Here is a 20,153-nt window from a genome sequence, read left to right on the forward strand (position 1 = left end):
GAACCACAACCATTCTTTCATGCTTAAACAAAGTAGCGGTTCGGATGTCACTTTAAGAGAAAGTCTTCTCCTTGATAACCTCGGTATTGCGTAAGGATGTTAAGCCTGAACATACGAAACGAAACTAAATTGTATATTTCTGCATGCCTGAATGCCTGTTGTTTTATAAAGAAGCCAAGGTTGCTTAAATATACTGATATAAATTGACAAAATTTGTCGATTACCTACGTAGCTTCCAACATTAGCTTGGATTGTACTTTCAATGATATGTACGCACTAAATTTGTAATTTAATACCTCAGTTTTAGCGTACTGATTATGATACGTCGACCTTTAAATTTTACATGCAAAGCAATAACAGGATTTTTTCCGTTATTGTTTTACATTTAGAGTAATGACGGGATTTTCCCGATGGCTATGGCGGGAGTTACTCAATTTAAGAAATTTACTGACCGGATTTCTTTAAGCTTATGTGACCTCTTCCAGCATAACCCCGTTGTTGCATAATAACACAAAGGCGAAACAAACTTATTTCTGTCAATATGTAATATAAGTACATAAAGCAAAATATCTAAACCCCAAAAAACCTGGTTTAAACCAAAAAAGCCTAATTTAAACTCCCCCAAAAAACGGGTTTTTGGCATTTTCAAAAACAGCCATGGCTCTTGCCAACCCTGTATGTAGGAGGTTAAAAAAAATCTTATTATATACATTGGTTAATCCTTTGGAATTCATAATGTAAATATGTTGGGAAGTAAAATTGTTTGAAATATCTTTTCGAAATTCATGGTTTATTTTCGAGGTTTTATATTATTATCGGCATCAACCACTAATTAAATGACTTTTTGTGTTGTAGAGAAGCGAAACAAAATCTGGTTTATCAATTTAAAGCAGAATTTTCAAAAAAGCCCAAAATTTCCCAAGCAAAAAAGCGAAGCAGAAAAAACCGAGTTTTTTTTTCCAAAAAAGCCGGTTTTTTCCGAGCCCTTGCATCTCTACTTTGAAGTATTATAGTTTTGAAATAATGACGTATCCGTGTTTTTGTTTTTACACCTATCCCACCGTTTCAGATCCATACGAGTGGCCATAAACTTTGCAATGAAGATTCTGTTGATATTTTGATCCACCTCTATTTCGGAGAGAGTCGAGACTTGATTTATCTTCATTTATTTAACAGCAACTTTCATACGATATGAAAGTTGACTCTCTTTCCATTAAGAAAATGATTTTGACCCCGTCTGGGACTCTGCGGGGGACCCTGGGCCTATTTATTTTACTTCAATACGTTGTACTTTTGAAATGATGATAGATATGTTTTTCTGTTTTCATATCTGTCTCACCGTTTCAGATTTTTCGGGTTTGCAACGGACTATTAACAGTTCGAAGATTTTTAATAAAAACGAGTAAAGTGCTGCCCCCAAGCGGAATGAATCAGACCTCCCCAATTTTGGCAACCGGTTTTGATCTTACCTTGGCCCAAGCTTTCAGCAAATATATACATCACCCCCACTTTGTGGATTCAGGTTCGAGTACATCTCGGGTTAATATACTGTTAAAAATACTTTCTTAAATTTGAGAAACGGTTCCTCATCTGTGCACCGAGACAATATTTTCTTAGAAATGAGATTAGATCATTCTCATTTATAAGGAAAGTAACAGTATATTTTCTCGTTTCGCTTTATACAACCTCATCTACTTTTCTTCATATATCATTAATGAGAGTTTTAAACTCTTGTTTCTAAGAAAAGATATTCTCGGTGCACATATAAGAAACGGTTTCTCAGATTTAAGAGAATATTTTTAACAGTGTAGTCTCACGACATAGATAAAGTGTTAAACATACATCCATATGCTCTGAGATATGTTTTTACACTCTAGTTTCTCTCGCTAGAAAACATTTATTTAAGGCTTTATGATTTTCTCTGTCACGTAATGTCGTCGTTCTATAGTGTAGTCTAGATTGTGGCTCTATCTGGTGAAAATTAGTGAAAGAGAAATTATGATTCTTAGGTTTTACTGTGTGACATAATGCCAGTGAGCGTTATTAGTGTAGAAGTTTAGGTTTGAAAGAAAGTGGCTGCTTTCAGATTATTTATAACTTGCATCAACTATCCCGCTTCATTGGGTTAAATTAAGAGAAAATAGTAATATTCCATTAGTCAGTCACTTTTTACTATTACTAAAGTGCCCTCTGATATCGGTCATTTTGAATGATTTTTATATTTTTCTCCCCTTGTTGCGTGGGTCAATGGTGGCCTGTGACAATAGCCAAATACACTGACAAGGTACATTCGCGAAGTGTCCCCTCGGAATTCATCTAAATTTGATTTAAATGCAAAGTCCTCCGCGGCCCAAAGTGTATTGTACTAATTTTAGCGGCCCATACGGGTAATTTGCATATTTATGGGCCTTCATATATCTGGAATTCATACACTACTCTAACGCTTGGTCACAAAATTAGACCAGAGTTTTTAGTTTCTTTAGATGTAACTGAACATGAATGTGGGCAAATGCAAAACAAATTGGATCATGTACTGCTTCCCTGACATGTGTTATCCGCACCAGCCACCATCCTGAATCCGCCATATTGGATTCAGCTTTCGGTTTTTGAAACGGGAATAGGTGCATGTGATACATCAAATTCATATAAAAATTTTCTCAGAAATTCATTGGTGTAGTGTGTTTTACGGTAGCTTGTACCATTTGCAAGATATTGCATGTTAAATGTGAGGGACTTCGCAAATTCAACCATTAAAAAGTTGTGCCGGACCCGTATGTAGATGTGACCTTTTACGTCGTTTATTGTTGATGAAATGTTGTCTGAACGTACATACATACAGACACACAGATGTAAATAGGATAGGCCTATGGTAGATCTTCGCCAAAATCTAGTAGTATCTAGATTTACATTAGGCATTTTGTTCGTAATACAGTACTTCCTTGTTATAGTATAACATGGAAGTAATAACAATCATCGATATATCTGTGTTCGTGCCTCTGTCATATTTGGATTTAGTAGAATATCAAAGAAATGATTATGGAGAGCAATATCCCGGTTGAGACAAACTTAAACTATTCTTGACCTGTAAAGGTTCCAAACTAGTTTTCTTGTGTAATTTTTAAAAAAAAAATTTGTGTAAAGTATTTCGAGCTACAATTTTATTTCTTATAATGCATCTTTATGAACATTTCATTTTCTGTAAACATTTCATCTGCACCGCTATAATATAACAATTTTTGGAACTAAGAACAATACAAATGATTGTATCATTGAAATGATATCAGTTCGTTGTTCAGATAGATTTCCACTTCACTAAACACAGCATGTAGAAAACCTTTTACAGGTACATATGTTTTATGTTTTGCGGGAAATAAGGAACCACCTGACCTCACAATTTGTGCCTAAGTGCAAACTTACGCTTATATTAAAATATTATAATCATCAGTGCTTTCCGTATTAAAGGTTATATTGGTGAGTTCTAATCTATTGGCCTAATTTGGTTTTAGTCAATTATAGAATTATCAAGGATACATGTGTGTAATCATAACATTGAAAAAAGTAAATTCAATTTTTTACATTCATAAAATTATATGTGCAAAAGCGATAGTTTCTTCTTGTTTAAATTAACCGTAAATGTCTAGTGCTAGTGATAATGTCGCTCTCCTTTAATGAGTTAATTTACGTCTTTAATGAATTATTTAAGGGAACTGAAGTTAATAATGATCTTTTGAAAGTAATCCAAAGTCAGAACAACTGCCACCCTTTTTCTTATGACATCCATTTCCCAACATGGTTGTCTAATTATTTTTGTTATTTTGTATACGTTCATCGAATAATTCTTCAAGCAGTTGATTTGACACTACTACATTACTAATCATATTTCACCACACTTCAATATTCTTTCACACAGTTTCACTAATGGAAACACCGAAACCAAGTAATCTACCAACAAAAGTACCAATTTTATATTCATTTTGATAAGGATTTCCTACCTAGGGATTTTCTATTTCCGGGAGCGTTTGCTTCTGCTACTATTGTAAACAACATTCACTCATAATTGCGAAGGTGGAAGTGAAGTTTAGTGGAGACTCTTCCGAATGTAAATGGAACACGGTGACTTTAAAGCCCTTAAATTGATTCATATATGTTCAGAATTAATTTTCTCCATCGTACATAATGTGCTGGATTAAATATTTGTATCGCGCACTTCACCATGCTAAAATTTAAAATAGATTTGTAACTTATTTTAAATATGATTGGTTTTGTGATGTAGAAAGTAGTTAAACATTTTTGGAGGCATGTTGAATGGAAACTTTTTGTTTGTTTTGTGAATTTTAAATAATTTTTATATATGAAATTATTGAATGGTTTTAATATTTATTTAGTTTTTTTTAAGAAATAATTTAAATTAAAGTTAGTTTTGGGGGTGTAGAAAATGTAGTTTAGAATTGATTAGAAATATGGGATTAGAAACTTAAAGATAAAATTTGATAATATAGAAATAATTTAGAATAATAATTTAATGATTTGATGTTAAATAGTTGAATAATTATAGAGTATGATATGGATTGGTATGATTTAAAGATTAGAGAAGATAGCGTATAATTATTTATTTTTGGTAATGGTGATAAGTAGAAGTTTTGATGGATAGTATAACGGAGTAGAAAATTAATGATGAATAAATTGATTTGCAAAATTTTAATATTAAAATAAAATTTTTAATATTTTAAAAAAATAATAATATTTATATAAATTTTATTATATTGACATTTATATATACTTTTTTGTATTTTTTAATTTTAAAAATGATATCCAATTATTTACACTATAAAAATTAAAACATTTTAATTTACTTATTAAATTATAATTTTTAAAAAATATTTAAACTACCTCCATTTTATATATTACTTACTTTATACACATTTTAAAATTTAATTAAATATTTTATTTAATTACACATTGTAATACATAATAATATGATGTATATTTTCCTTGTTGTATGTCCTCACAAATATTTCTTTTTAAATGTCAAAATTGAATTAACACTTAGTGATAATTGCAGACACATTGATTATAATGATTTCTTATTAAACACACACTGCTTTTTTCAATGCTAAGAAATGAATAAGTTTGTTGTTTTTTGATACGAATTATTTGCGAGAATCATCACAATCTTCCATACTTTAGTACTCACTGGTGGCTTATACTATAGTTGATTATTTTAACTATGAATGATCAACATAAAGTATTAGAAATGAATGTACACTAATGCTATACCCTAATTCTGATGAAACTGTACACGACCTTGTAATTTTGTAATATAAGAAAACTAGTACTGGGAAAGGTGAGTTCAAATATAATTCTTCTTTATCGGAGATACTGGTATTCACGAATTAAAGGTGGGATAATAACTTTGAATTCGACGAGATACTCAATTCTGCGTTTTTTATTATTATTATGCACTATTATATTTATTATGATCACCAGCGGTATAGACTCTGGTTGTAATTCTTCTCTCTATTAAATATCATCAATGGGTGAGTGATTTAAATATTCTAGTGGGTGAACAGGTCATATCCTCTATACAGCAACTTTTGCTTTAGAGATTTCCAAGGTTCGGTTCTCATGATATCCCTTGTCAAAGACATATGTTGTTTTACTAATACTTACAGTATCACCAACGGATAAATCTGCTCTTCCTGTGAACGGTGACGCTTCTTGTAATATTCATTATCCCACACCTCGACTAAAAATTTTGAGATACTTTTGCTGGATCCCATTTAATATGAGAATGTCGGAATTCATCATGCTCTATTAAAAGTAATAAAAATACCTTCACATAGTGGAACGCATGATATTTTGTAAAATATTTTCATGTGAGATGTTACAACGTCTGATTAACTCTTTTTGTGATATTTTTTTTTAAAATATGCATATCTTGTCTTCATATACCATTCGTGATTCTTCTCAGTATACCTTTGCTCTATCTTATTCTTATTCTTTCCCTTATGATTATGTAAAGTAACTCGTTTCTTTTCCCATAAAATCGTTTCAAAACCACTGATTAGATCAACACTACTTTTTTTGAATATAGCAATACAGCTGACCTATACTAACTAAATACATCAATCACTCTGAGTATACAGCGATTATCATTACAAATTTAGAACTAGATACTTTAAGTCACATTACCACTGACAATCTGCTGGTATTATCTTCTTCTTCTAAATATTTTTCCCTAGTTAGCTGGGATTGATTTTCAGATCGCAATCTTTCCTTTGTTTTATTTTCTGTCATATCCAATGTGAAATAACTCTCTCTATATACCGTTCTTCACATAATTTCTCCACGTCTTGTTTGGCTGGACTCGCACTCGTTTTCTAGTCAGCACTATAGTATCCTCTCTTTGGCCCACGTATTTGGAAAGTCTTCTTGCACGTCCACACCATCGAAGTCTACTTTCTGATAGAATTACCTTTGCTGTGAGTCAGATCATTTCATTCTTAATTTTGTCTATCTGCGTCACTCTACGTACATATGCACTACATCATTTACATCGCCGCAACACTCAATTTATGTGGGGGGCGCGGTGGTTCAGTGGTAGAACGTTCACCTCCGGTGCTTGGGGTCCCTGGTTCAATCCCTGCTCGCGCCGTGTGGACTTCGTGATGGACAAACACCATACTCGTGGGTTTTCTCGGGGTTATCCTGTTTCCTCCCACTTTCCTCATTCCACCATTTCATTCATTTCTCATCATCACGTCTCCTTTAGCCTAATCGACATAATCGTGAGACATGAAACTCAAAGATTTCATTTCATTTCATTTCATTTACTCAATTTATGTTCCTCCCTTTTCGTCGACCAACATTACATTCTGTATAATATGACTGGTCTCACTACTGTTTGTAAACTTCTCCTTGTAAGGTGGTTCCATATCCCACGGTCAGATGACAATAATTATTCTTCTTTATTTTACCTAAAGGCTACTAATTCCAGTGTTTACATCTTTTTATATTTCTGTTAATGTGCTTTCATGCATGACGAGCTCCCTCCCTTTCTGACTGTAGGGTTATGTCAATCAATGTCACGTTTTCTCACAAATCTAATATTGGATTAGGCTTAAGTTAGAACTGTTTGGAAAAGTTTTCTAATATGGTAGCAGTCCAATTTTGAGTCATTCTAATATTGGCGCAGTTACATTTTCATAATTAACTATACTCCGGGCTAGTAATAGCCCTCCATGGATTGTAGTGGCAGTAGGTTTTGTACTTCTTTCTATCTGTTAAGTAATATCATCATTATTTTAAAATCGTATAGCTAAGGAGAACTGATAAGATTGTTTCTGTTTGTTATCTGTCGCTCCTTCAAGAGCATAGTGATGTCTCAAGAGAACATGAAGGTCTGTCCAGGCATTAAGCTTACATACTGACAATGCAAACATAATGATGAGCGCCATTATCGGTAACATTTAGTTATTAGGTAGAATGGCTTGATATAGAACCAGAAAACAGTATGTAGGTAGTTAGAGCCCTAAAATATAACAGCAGACAGCAGGCGAAGCTTGTTTGGTATATGTCATTGCATTGAATTGCATGAGAATGTTCAACGCTCTTTTCCAGTTTACTCAAATTTAGAAAATGTGACATAGTATTATGTTTCTCCGAACCGCTGACATTTATTCAGCGCAAAAGGACAAAATATGTTCATGACTACTTTCATTAAATTTGATCGGTTCAGCATATCCTTTTAATTTTCTTGAAAGATATGAGAGAAATTTGAAGTGAGACCAATACCTCTGGAACTGTAGCATGTGGCTCACGTCACTTCAAAACAAGGAAATTTTTTTCGTAACCTGGCATCATGCACAAATAAATCAACGAGCAACACTCATCCTAACTTATATTAAACTTTGTGTTGGTCTGATACTTATAATTAATCTCATTCCGTTCAGCTTTCCATTAACTTTGCATTTCGTGGCCACCATCTGTAGAACTAAACGCTTATTTTCCGGCTGAAAAGTATTTGTGCTAAGAGTACCAAAGTTACATTTTATGTTTACAAGTGTAGAGTCAGTACTGTGAAACGATTATAAGCACTAAACGAACACTACTTCTGTGAAACCAACATTAAGGTACTTATAAACGCAACACGAATTCTAACTTACTGCGTTAATCTTACGTAACTTACTCCATTTAACCTACCTTCTAACCTAACCTAAACCAACAACGCTATTAACGCTAACCTGCTCTATCCTAGCAGACGTTCGAGACTATTCTACTAACGTAACTTAATCAACCGTACTATGCTATACTACATCCTAGCACATGTTGGTGCTTTTTATTTTCATAAAATTCGTTTTCCTGCCTCATCTGTTAGCACCCATATTATTAACCTGTGCGTATTTATCTCCACATGTGCCAAGAAAATAACAGTCAGGATCCCTTAGTAAACTATTCAAAGCAAGAAAACTAGGAATTTCTCCCTAATTTGACGAAGTATTATAAACCTTCACATAGGTCCTAATTGAACATGGTACGTTGTTAAATCTGCAATAAAGTTGTCTTAAGGAGTGTGCACACTGAACCACTTCAAAGCAGGGGCGGATTCAAAGGGGGCGATCGCAATCGCCCCCCCCCCTTCAAGTGGAAATTTTCTTGTTTTATATATATAAATAAAATCCATCCCAGAGTTTGGAGCCCTTAAAAGTAACATTATGACAACCCACCGCCCGCCCCAGAAGTCGGTCCTGGATCAAAGCACTTTTATTGCAGCTAGGTGATAATCTAGAAGATATAGTGTAATTAAATGATTTTAATGAGGATTTTTGACATGTTTTCAACTTATAGCTTTAACATTACTATATTGAATTGCTCAAAAACTGATCAATTAAGTTTTCGAAAGTTAAGACTAGAGTAAATTGTTTTATTATGCACAAAAAGATTTTTTTACAAAATTAAATTATGAGTGTTATTATTACTATTAAATTCTTGACCTTACTTGTAATTAAAAGAATGGGAGATCCTGGTTAGATCTATCGATGTTCCGTAGATCAGTAGATAAAATAGGATAGTTCTGGAGTGCGAGAGCATTTTTTAAAAACAAAATTATTTCTACGCTCTTTCATTAGCTGATGTTCAGTCATGTGAGCTTCGAACCAATGAGAGTTCGGAATATGAATGCAAAGAATTAAAGAAGAGAAAACTAGGTTCACCGCTCACTGATTGGCTGATTTTGAGTCCTGAGATTTTTTAAACCGATTCTTCCAGCGTCCGCTTCCCCCAAAATAACCTTAAAACCCTCTTCTTCCAACACCATATTACGAATCACTCTGTTTCTTCTCTAATTTATACAACGTTCAAGTGTCTAAACTGTACAGTCCAATGCTCCATATACAGCGTTTGACCGACAACTTTCTTGGTCAAAATTATGTTCGATAGCTTTCAGTCATATTTTCGTCTTAATAACTCTTTGAAGATGGTAATTCTTGATCTCATCTCTTTGATGTTCTAAGCGTCCCTCTTCCAAATACTTTCCAGACATTTGAAACGATTTACCCCTTCAAGTTCTCTTTATTCTACTCTATCTCGTGAGGGCGTACATAAACGGGATATTCTCATGGTTTTCTTGTTCAGGATCTGCCCTCCAATCTTCAAATCTCCAATTAATGCTTCCTTCATTAAACATTCACAGTAAATGTTGAATAATTGGGGTGACATACTTTATCTTTATCTTGCTATCTTCACATTATTAATTTCTCCTTCATTCAAGCGCAACTTGATGGTTGTCCTATCAGGTTGAAAATGAATCATCACTTTCACCAGTTGAACGAGGTTTCTTTGTGTATATTCAGAACTTTGGTCCAATTGAATCGATCGAAAACATTTTGCCAGTCGATGAAACACAAACACAATTCTTTCTTTACGTCAAGAACTCCTTCTGATATAATTCTTATCAACCCAAAAGCATCTCTGGTGTTTTTTACTTCCCATAATCCAAATTGATATTTCTATAACACCTCTTCTATCTTGCGTTCCAGCCGATATCTCACTATGTGTGGAATAATCTTTCCAGTGCGGGAAATACGGCTAATGGTTTTGTGATCGCTGCACTTCCTTGATTGCTTTCTCTAGGGTAAAGTAACCAACATGAAACATCATGAAATTCTTTAGCCATTCTCCTTTCAGGTAGATCTTGTTACTAAGCGAACTCAGTACTTACAATACATTGTCTCCTAATCCATTTAGAAAATTTGCTGGTATGTCGTAGTCTCCAGTGGCCTTTCTTCTTCACATATCTTTGATGGCATGTACTACTATATTTTTCAAGTTTACTGGGAGGGTTTTCTTCCTCATCCATTTCTTTCTCTTATTCGATCGCAATGTCTTTGGTGTGATTCATCTAGTCATTCAAATATTTTATGTATTGCTCCCAAATTCTAAATATCCTTTGTTGGTTACTAACTACATGACATTGTTGATCTTCAATTCCAAAAGTACATATATTTCAAGCCAATCAAACGCTTTATCTTTTAATTCTTTACCTGCTCTATGCCTAATTTCTGTATCCATATATAGCAATACCATGCTCTTTAGAAGCCTGACCTATTTTATTAATTTCCCAATCACCTTTGCTTAATCTTTCATCGAGACAAGTGCCTAGACCACAAAATTGAACCAGGATTGTGAATTACTAAAGGAGCTTATAAATGATACCATTAAATAAACCATTATCTTTATATGAGGCCCCTAGTATCAAAATTCGTCACATCCATTTCGATTAGTTTCGAGTAATCTCGCAAAACGTACAGTGAAGTATACACGCGTACACACGCGTACAAAGTCCTATATTTGAACTAGTTTTTTAGTATGAAATATTAAGCTTTTAAACAAAATTCTGTTCCTTAGAATTCCTTGAGATCAAACATATAACAACCGATATATAACTCAATTTCGGTTAAAAAATAAAATACATTTGGCGGCTTTTGATACTAGATGCCACATATATATAATCTAAACAAATTTCAATTGGTAGTATGTTACAAAGTTCAATTAGATACCCAATTCCTGTAGGATTAGGCAATAAAAGCAAACATTTGGGTGACAATCATATCCATAATAATTAAAATTTCGTTTTGGAAATTTCGATTCGCAGACATTTCTTCTCCGGCAATTACAAGAACCGACACACAACTTTCCTGACATCATCCATCCATGTAAATTCCTTTTAAACGCATATGTGTTCTATAATTCCTGTACCAATACTTTTCTACTAGTTTCTTGTGTGTTCTTTAGTTCACGTCAAACAGGTTTCATTATGTTTCAATATTCTTCACTGGATGAGGATTTAACTCCTAGTCTTGGATCGTTATTCTTGTATAATACCTACGTAATTTTTGTTGTAAATTTAAAACAAATAGGAAACTGTTTAAGCTTCTTCCTTAATGGCGTAAAGTCTACAACTCTTTTACTTTCTCTTCGAACTGAATTTCAAAAAAATGTGTACTTATATCAAACATACAGCCATTACCATAGCCCCACGCTTGTTTAATGTCATTTTTATTACGAGGTGTTGAATGCAGCTTTTCCATGTGTACGCTGTGTAAACACTTCATTTCAAGCCTAAGTTCTTTCTCTGTATTACACAGACCCAGCTCAATTTTGTTATTCACATTTATTATCAACGCTGCAAGTTTAGCATTGCAATCAATGTCTGATTTGTCTTCACATTCATTAAATCAGTCGCTGTAATAAAATTCTTGAATATTTCACAACTCCATCGTCCTGAATAAATTTATATCGGCACATTTACTAGGTAAGATAACTAAAGTGCTATGTTCATATCGTTTGTATTGAGATCGTTGAGTCGCTTCTTAATATTTGCTATTAGCTCACCATAAGTCTTTGCACGATCATCAAGATTTTTGAACTCTTATTTAAATTTTGAAACAAATTCATTCACTTGTTGCACCGAAACAAACTTTGAATGTAGTTGAATGGTCTCTTTTAGTTCATTTCGAAGTTCCGTTCAGACAATTTGTGTTGCGGTTAGGTCTTTAGTGTGTGTAATAAACACTATTTCGAAAATTGTTTCCACTTGTGTCTTTAATGTGTACAAATGTCAGGAGAATAATTACCTGCATCTTCAATGGCATTCTTGGGGTTTGTAATACTGAATCGTATTTCTTGTATTTTTGAAATGTAGCTAATATCTTATTGTTTTTCCAACAGAAGCCAAACGTTCTCTTATTTCTTCAAGATATCTCGTTGTTTCCAATAGTGTTTAAATTTTCTCGCAGAGTTACTAAGTAACTTTGTTTTGGCACCCTTTTAAGTAGAACCTCTGTTTGTATGGTGGCTGAAATATATTGCAACGAACTCTTCAACACGTTTATTAAGTTTAGCTAAGGAAATCTTTTATCTTTCGATTTCATGCGGAGTCCAATGAATAATGTCTCCAAGTCTGTCTTTCTTCAAATTTCGGAATTTTAATTAAACAGTAGTAGCTGACTATTATCTTTTCGAAGTATTTTAAATTCTTCTTTGAAAGGATTCATACTGGCTTGAAGACTTGTATTCAACTAATTCGCCCCATTCGTTTATTGCTGTCTGTAAGAAACTGATCAATGTTTTAAACATGTTGTGGTTACTAATTAGCGAGTCAATTCTCTCGCGGAGGATTGCAATAAATTTTTGAACTTCTGCACTGGAAATAAGTTGGCCTTTCAGAGAGACTAACTCTTTTTAAAAATTCACAATGATGGTACTAATCTCGGCTATACATTTTGAAAGCTAAGCTTATTCATCTCTGTCACGGTTGTGAGTTCATGTTGAGTTTCTTAAATGCATCTAGTAATGTTTCTTGTGCTGAAATAATCTGTTTAATTTTATTGCTGCTGGGAGTATTACTCAGAAGAGATAATTAAACTTTTCGGTCTTGTAAGAAAGTGTTCATCTAGAAATGTTAACTGGTAGGTATTTGCGGGGATCAAAGCATTTGACGATCAAGTACCCGATAACGTGTGCAGATAAACTGATCCGTTGGCATGGTGTGGTATTTATGTATACAAATGAAAACTAAAACAATTATGTAGGAATTGAAGAAAGGACTGAAAGTATTTTAGATATAAGTACTATCACTTCTCCATAAACAAATGGAAAAATACTCATACAACCCAACCCAAGAATATTGATTCGTTTACATACAAAAGATGATACACAACAATAGTCAAGTTCTAAAATAGTTGCGTCCATTAACTTCAATATATCATGACTATTCATATTTCATGAAAAAACATGAAAACATTGTTTCTTTGATAGCAGAAATCTTTGATTAATAATCTTTTATCAATAATGTGGATAGATTTGAGGAAAGATTTTACTTATGAATTTTTGTATCACACTAAATCGCTTTGGTACAGAATGGTTATGAGGGGAATTGGTGTGGAAGCTTTTCCCTCATATCTATTCCGTATATCAATACAAAACTTGGTATAATATTTTATATTCCGCTATAGTATTTGTCAAAATACATTTGGATTGTGTTCTTTGACCCAGGGCTACAGCAGAGGTGTCCGAAGTTGATAGGCAGGATTTCTGGAAAAATTTTCCTGACATTCTCCCAATTTTCCCTGTTTAAATATGTTATGGGTCCCAATACATAGCACCTCTGGAGAACTTGTTTCATACTGACAAGAATGAACTACACTGGTCGGCAAAATGAAACTTTTTTCGCTCCCACGAACGAAAATAGGTGATTCCTATAGGTTTCGATCTCCTGAGTTCGAATCCGTAACCCGTTTTTCTCCAAAACGTACCAGTTTTCAGGGAGGAGGGAGGTGTTTGAGTATCCGGCCAAAGATGCTATTCTCCACCCATAATAATTTGCACGTTATAATTTCAATATCAATATAAATTATGCAGATAAAATTGCATAAAAAGTTAAAGTTTAACACTTACGTGTCACTTGGTTTTCCTACTCCTCTTGTAATTAGTACAGCGTGTCTCGCGTGTCACATTCCAACAGAAGTCTGCCAACATATTCACACTCCATTTACCACTGTAGCGCCTCTTCATGATAGCTATTTGCTGGTGAAACCTTTCCCCGTGTTCGTCAGAGCTTTCCCCCAAGTTGTACATTTCAGGGAAGAAGTCCAGGTGGCAATGCAAGAAGTGTAACGTTAGCTACATATTACACCGCATGTTACGAAATGAAGTAATTAACCTGCCCACAATATCTTTGTAATCAGGTGACTTATGATTCCATAGAAAGTTACTGCACACTTTTCGAAAGGCCTCCCAAGCCTCACTTTCGACTTCATTAAGCTTAGAAGAAAATTTAGTATCCTTAAAAACGTCTCTGATTTGAGGTCCCGTAAAAACACCTTCTTTCACCTTGGCCCCGCTGAGTCTTGGGAATAGTTTTCTGAGATGATTAAATGCTTCACCATCCCGGTTCAGATGAACACCTTCGTGACGAAGACCTTCATGAGCCTTAATTTGATATGAAGGGATGGTAAGAATATTTTCTCCGGATCCACAAGACGTTCATTAGCCACGTTCACCTCCCCTGGGACCAGCTGCTTCGTTGGCGGCCATTTTGTGATGATGTACTGATCTCTGGCTCGACTATCCGAATGACACAAGCAGCAGTGCTTTGTGGAACCTCCCTGTAAACCGATTAGGATGGCAATAACCTTAAGGTCAGCGCATACAGACAACTGGAACTGTTCGTACTTTATTTTCGGCAATAGGTTTCGCATGTTCTCGCATGTTTCTTTCATCTGTACAGCATGAGAAATAGGGATGGCTGGCTTTTCATTGCCATTGTGTAGTAACACTGCCTTGAGACTTATCCTAGACGAATCTACGAATAGCCTCCAATCTTCAGTGTTGTAGTTCAACTTCAGTTGTCCCATAAGCGATGGATGGAATGTCACTGCAATACACCAAATCACCACCCTTTCTAAAATTAGGAACTAGGCTCACCTCTCTTTCCCTATACATCGATATATTCACATCTTGGTTTAGTAGATTCCATTGTTGAAGTCGTGATGCAAGCAACAGGGCCTTAGTCTTGGGAAGGTTTAAGTCTCTGATCAGATCATTCATCTTTTTCTGACTTATCATATGTGGTTCATTAGTGTCAGGCACTGGAGCGTAATTGGGATCTGACTGTGTACTCGAAGATTGTGCAACATCCTCACAAGCAGCAGGTTCTTCATCGGACGAAACACTGCACAGGGTGTATGAGTCTGGTGGTACGGGTACAGGCAGACAAACATCATGTTTCACAGGTCTCCTCGCGGAATCCAAGTTAGGATACTGTATTTTATGCTTCATGTTTTTTGAGAAACCTTTTATATTAGTCAGGCAGAAGTAACAGTCTCAAACATGATCACGAGGTTCGCGCTAAGCCATAGGTACGGCGAACGGCATCGATTGATGTGTACCTTTTAACCAGTCAGTGAGAGTACGCGCACAGGAGTTACAACTTTGTTTCGGAGCCCAAACGCGATCCTGGTCGCCAGGTACAGATGGTAGGCTGTCTTCAGGAACAGTGACAATGGCCTACTTCGTCCCTTGAAAATCACTTCCCCCACTATGTAGCAGAATAAATCTGTCGAATTGTTGCAAGTTCTCGGCATGTTCGTTTAACACAAACGTCAATATTTCACCCAGAAATATTTTTCACCTACGGTATACGCAGACACAGCGTAACACTACCTTCTAACACAAAGATCAACTCGAAACTGAAATATTTGTTTCACACGACAACGTGGTGTATGCCTTGGCGCCTTTTTTCAACAATCTGTCTGTCGTCTAGATAAAAGGGAGCCGATGAATGATCGCAAGTTGATTACGAAACCTTTCTCCGTCAATAACACTTAGGCTTCAGTGTATGCAGTGGGGAACGACAATAAATCTTTGCAACCCAAGGGGAGGGGGTACGTTTCCGGGGGGTCGTGAGCTAGAGAAAAGAATGTTCCTGGGATGTAGTCTAGTAAAAGGTCTTGGATTAAGATGAAAATTCAGAATTATGAACTCCAAACACGGAAAACACATATTAAATACGAAAAATACGATTTTTCTGTGAATTATGGAAACAGCACCCCGCCAAAAAAAACTTACATGCTGGAACTTTCTCCATGAGATATTCGTAATCAGCTTCTCGAAATCTGTCCGAACACCCTTTCACCCTCGTGGGAGAATTTTAATGCCGACCAGTGCTAGAAATCATGACTTTCCGATGAACAGTGTTGATGCAATAGCTATTTCACTACGAGTCAATTTTGTTTATACTAACAGGGTTAATGGGCCCCAAGACTTACTCCATTGTCCATTGCACCTAGTTTTTTGTGTATGAACAAATCTTTGTTATGTTTATCGAAAGGACTAGGTTTGACTCGGATATCCAGATGACAGGTTCATGTCCGTTCCTTGTTAGTATTTAGGTTTTGCATTGTATTATCTGCTTAAAAAATTAATTGTAGTCTTTTGACATTATAGTAGTTCCAGTAAAACTTGTATTTAGCATATAATTGAAATTTTTTAAGAGCAAGTAAAATAATATTAAATGTTATCTACTTACCATGAATAACGTTTTCTGCAACTTGAAAAGCTTCACCTATCAAAGGAATTTTTTTAAAAAATTTTAGGCCTGGCGTATCTTCCTGTTGCGCTTTAGCTTCTGATGCTCCAAATTCTACCAAAAATGCTAAGAAAATAATCAAATGCATCTTCCTTCGAAGCATCCTGTGCAAATGACAGTAGCTGGAGACTCCTTCGGCTAGTGAAGAAAAAAAACAGTTTGTCACCTTTAAGAATTTGTTAATAGAGAAGGTACTGAAATATGGAGAATAGAGGAAAGTCATAATTTAGCATATATTAATTTTAAAATGCATATATTTTTTCTTACGCTAAAATGTTGATTACCGCATAAAACGAAAGGCTAAGTATGTTCAGCCGAATATACGTTTTTAAAAATGAAATTACTGTTCTACAGGGTGTATGAAATATTCCCTATATTAGACTACAAAATTTTAATATAAAACTAGTTCTAAATCATGCATTCACGGATAGATGGATAGAAAAGCCAGGAAAGTCTTACTCAGTAGGAGATTTTTTGGTATCATAATTAGTATATTCAGTTAGGCACCAGTACAATAGCAAATGTTACATAACAAAATCAAAAATAATAATAATCTGTTTACATAAAAAGCACTGCTCAATCGGCAGATGAACTAATGGATCTAACTACGATACTCACCAATACATACAATGCCCCAGACAAAAGCTAAAAATGTTGTGCATATTCTGTCTCATACAACAGGGGTGCTCAGAAGTTATTGTAAACTGAAATGTATTATTCGATCAGCAAGAATGCTTTTATTCCTGTTATCCTACCATTTTCTCGACTAATGTTTGAAGCATTCGTACTCAGTTTGTCTCAACCAACAAAACAAAATACTTTGGCTTTGTTGAGTTGAGTGTGGTGTTCTGTGACACATATGCCACACATGAACAGTACAAAAGGAACAGCGGATACTCAAAAAAAGTCTTTCATGATCATGTGTCGGATACTTGCACATTCTATTTCTGTCATCAACCACTTCTTACACTAGCTCGATAACGACAATGACTCGTGTCATGCATTGATCATTCGAATTCAACGATAGAGAAAAATATACTGTTTTGAGTTATGATCATTACTCCACTTAATAAATTTACGTGTATTCTTTTGGTGGAAATACCATAACACAATGAAGTACTCTTTTGGGTCTCAATAATGCATAATATAGTTACATATTCTGGCTTAGAGGGTGAATACTAGTTCCATGTTCTACTTTCTTCGCTTTCCTATTGTACCTTCTAAGCATTTATGCACCCAGGTATTGTGCATCATGTGCAAAAATCGTTCAGAAAACATACTGCAGACTTCCAGCACCTACCATCGCTGCCATTCTTACCGGACCACATCTCTTATTATTCATCTATTCATTTTAATGGTGTGACAACAATTGGATGGCTTCAGTAGAACAATGCATACATTAAGCCTACTTTTTACGGATCTTGTTTAGTCACACCGGCGGACGAATGTCGAGAAGTTATTAAATTTTCCAATAGAAGAACTACATAATATTAGATACATAAATACAGAATCTGCCTGTATACTGTCGGTATGTAATCTATGTTACATTTGATCCTAACAAAACGATATGCTTCATACTTTAAACTGCGATAAGATTTGTGTTTTTGGTTGCAGAGTCAAAAAATCATTCCCAATCCTGGAAGTTTTTTTTTAGTTCTTTTGCATCCTTACATTTGTCACCACTCTACCTCAAAGTGTATTATTTTACGATATATCAAACTTGAGCTTTTACTTTGAGGTTATTATAATTTAAATATATACCCACTTAATTTTGTTCTTATGCCACAATTTTATGATTGCTACGTACGATACTTGTAACAAGAAACTGTATAAAAGTTATATAGACTTGGCTGAACACACATGCAATTATTTACAAGAGCATTGCTCTCCTCCATTTAGAAATACACACGTGCTGTACATTACATATATGCTCTACAAACTCAGGCCGATGGTACATATCTTTCATGGTGGTTTCAATCATAGAGCTTCTAAATATCATAATATAGTCCCCTATACCTAGGTAGATGCGAAAGTAACTTTCACCGTTGAAACCTTGTCTATAGTGCAGAGTGTACAGCAATTAAATTTCCTCCTAAGAAACTCACATCCTCGTTACCCTTTAAGGAGATCTGGCTTACCACGCACACCTGACTTCTAAACGATCATACTATATGCAAATTTCAATAATTTTTCAACTCGGTTCTCAGACAGTGGATTTGTCTTCATATTCACATTTCGAAAGCTTAGAGTCGTTTTTCATCACTTTTGGGTATTGTACTTGTTTATAACCCATATAGTACAATAGTGAACACAAAACATTTTATGAGTTCTTTTCTTTTTCGATTGTATGAGCTAGATAAAAGCCATAATATCAATTCTGCCTCTCCTAAGCAGTTAATTCGTAGTCCTAATATATTTTTAAAAAATACAAATTATTCACTATTTAAATTAAAGCTTTCTTTATTAACTTTAGTTCTTCTTTCCTTGGTTCCTTCTCATTTCATTTCATTTGGGTGCCTCTCGAGGAATCTTCTTCATAATTCTAGATTGGTTCCTTCTCAAAGGAAATAAACTATGCTAAAGTTTAACGATCACCATTTTTTTCTTCTAGAAGTTCAGGTTGATTATGGTTAAGTGTAAATTGCAGAAGGTGGTTTGATAACAGATAAGACAATATTTTCCTCTCTTGCTGCGTGTTTTTCGCGAGAGTGTTCTATCTCGCGCAGAGAGGATTATTGCAGAGGGGATTCGGGGATTTCAATATGTAGAGGGTTAGGGTAGTACTGCGAAAATATTAGCAACCCTTACTGAAAACGATATGAAGAATTTTATAGCTCCAGGGGGAGTTGAATTCCGTTCCAGATTACCCTGAAATAACCGCTATTTCCAACGTTGGCTCTCGTTAAACATTTTGAATCGACGTGTAGATGCGGCAACTGGCCGCTCGTATCATGCCCTGCCACTTCGTAGTTTCGCTTATCTCAAGAGTTTCATCTGATAAATGGCTCGAGTAGCACTTTTATTAGCCACATTGAATTAGGACGTACATAAATACCGAAGACGTCACGAAGGTCCAAGTTCAGTTTGTTAATATGCTTGTTGGATCAATGTGACCACCGCTAGTACTTTCGTACTTGACCTAGTACCTTTTATAATATTTTAGTGTTCTAGTACGTTCACTAACAAATCTAATATTTTTCTCTCCCTCTTCTTTCATTATAAATGCATTTGGGAGAAAAAAGGAATTTCGTGAAAATTTTGCAATGTACAAATATTTCAATGTTCCTGCTATCTTTTTTCTTACTTTTTTCAACAGTGGTATTTAAAAGAGTGGGAGTGGTTCCGTCCGATTGCCTGCTGCAAGTAATAAATGACCATAGTATACAATATTACCTATTTGATAATCCGTTTAAACAGTACGCTATTAAGGAATTAAAACTCAATTTTCTCAAGAAGCTCATTTTATGATATTTCGTGTGTTATTTTAGTGGTTTTACAGTGAGTT

General features: G+C 34.8%; 1 protein-coding gene across 1 annotated transcript in view; it reads right to left on the reverse strand.

The window, feature by feature from the left end:
* LOC145669127 (inactive pancreatic lipase-related protein 1-like) overlaps positions 1 to 20,153 on the reverse strand; it is a 265,962-nt gene that overhangs the window by 233,939 nt on the left and 11,870 nt on the right. The window contains exon 2 of the mRNA XM_081737472.1: positions 16,589 to 16,786. Coding sequence (XP_081593598.1) covers positions 16,589 to 16,786 — 198 coding nt within the window. The remainder of the gene's footprint in view (positions 1 to 16,588; positions 16,787 to 20,153) is intronic.

The sequence above is a fragment of the Thermobia domestica genome, chromosome 13 (genome assembly GCF_964235325.1).
Source record: "Thermobia domestica chromosome 13, izTheDome1.hap1.1, whole genome shotgun sequence".
Classification (NCBI taxonomy): Eukaryota; Metazoa; Arthropoda; class Insecta; order Zygentoma; family Lepismatidae; genus Thermobia; species Thermobia domestica.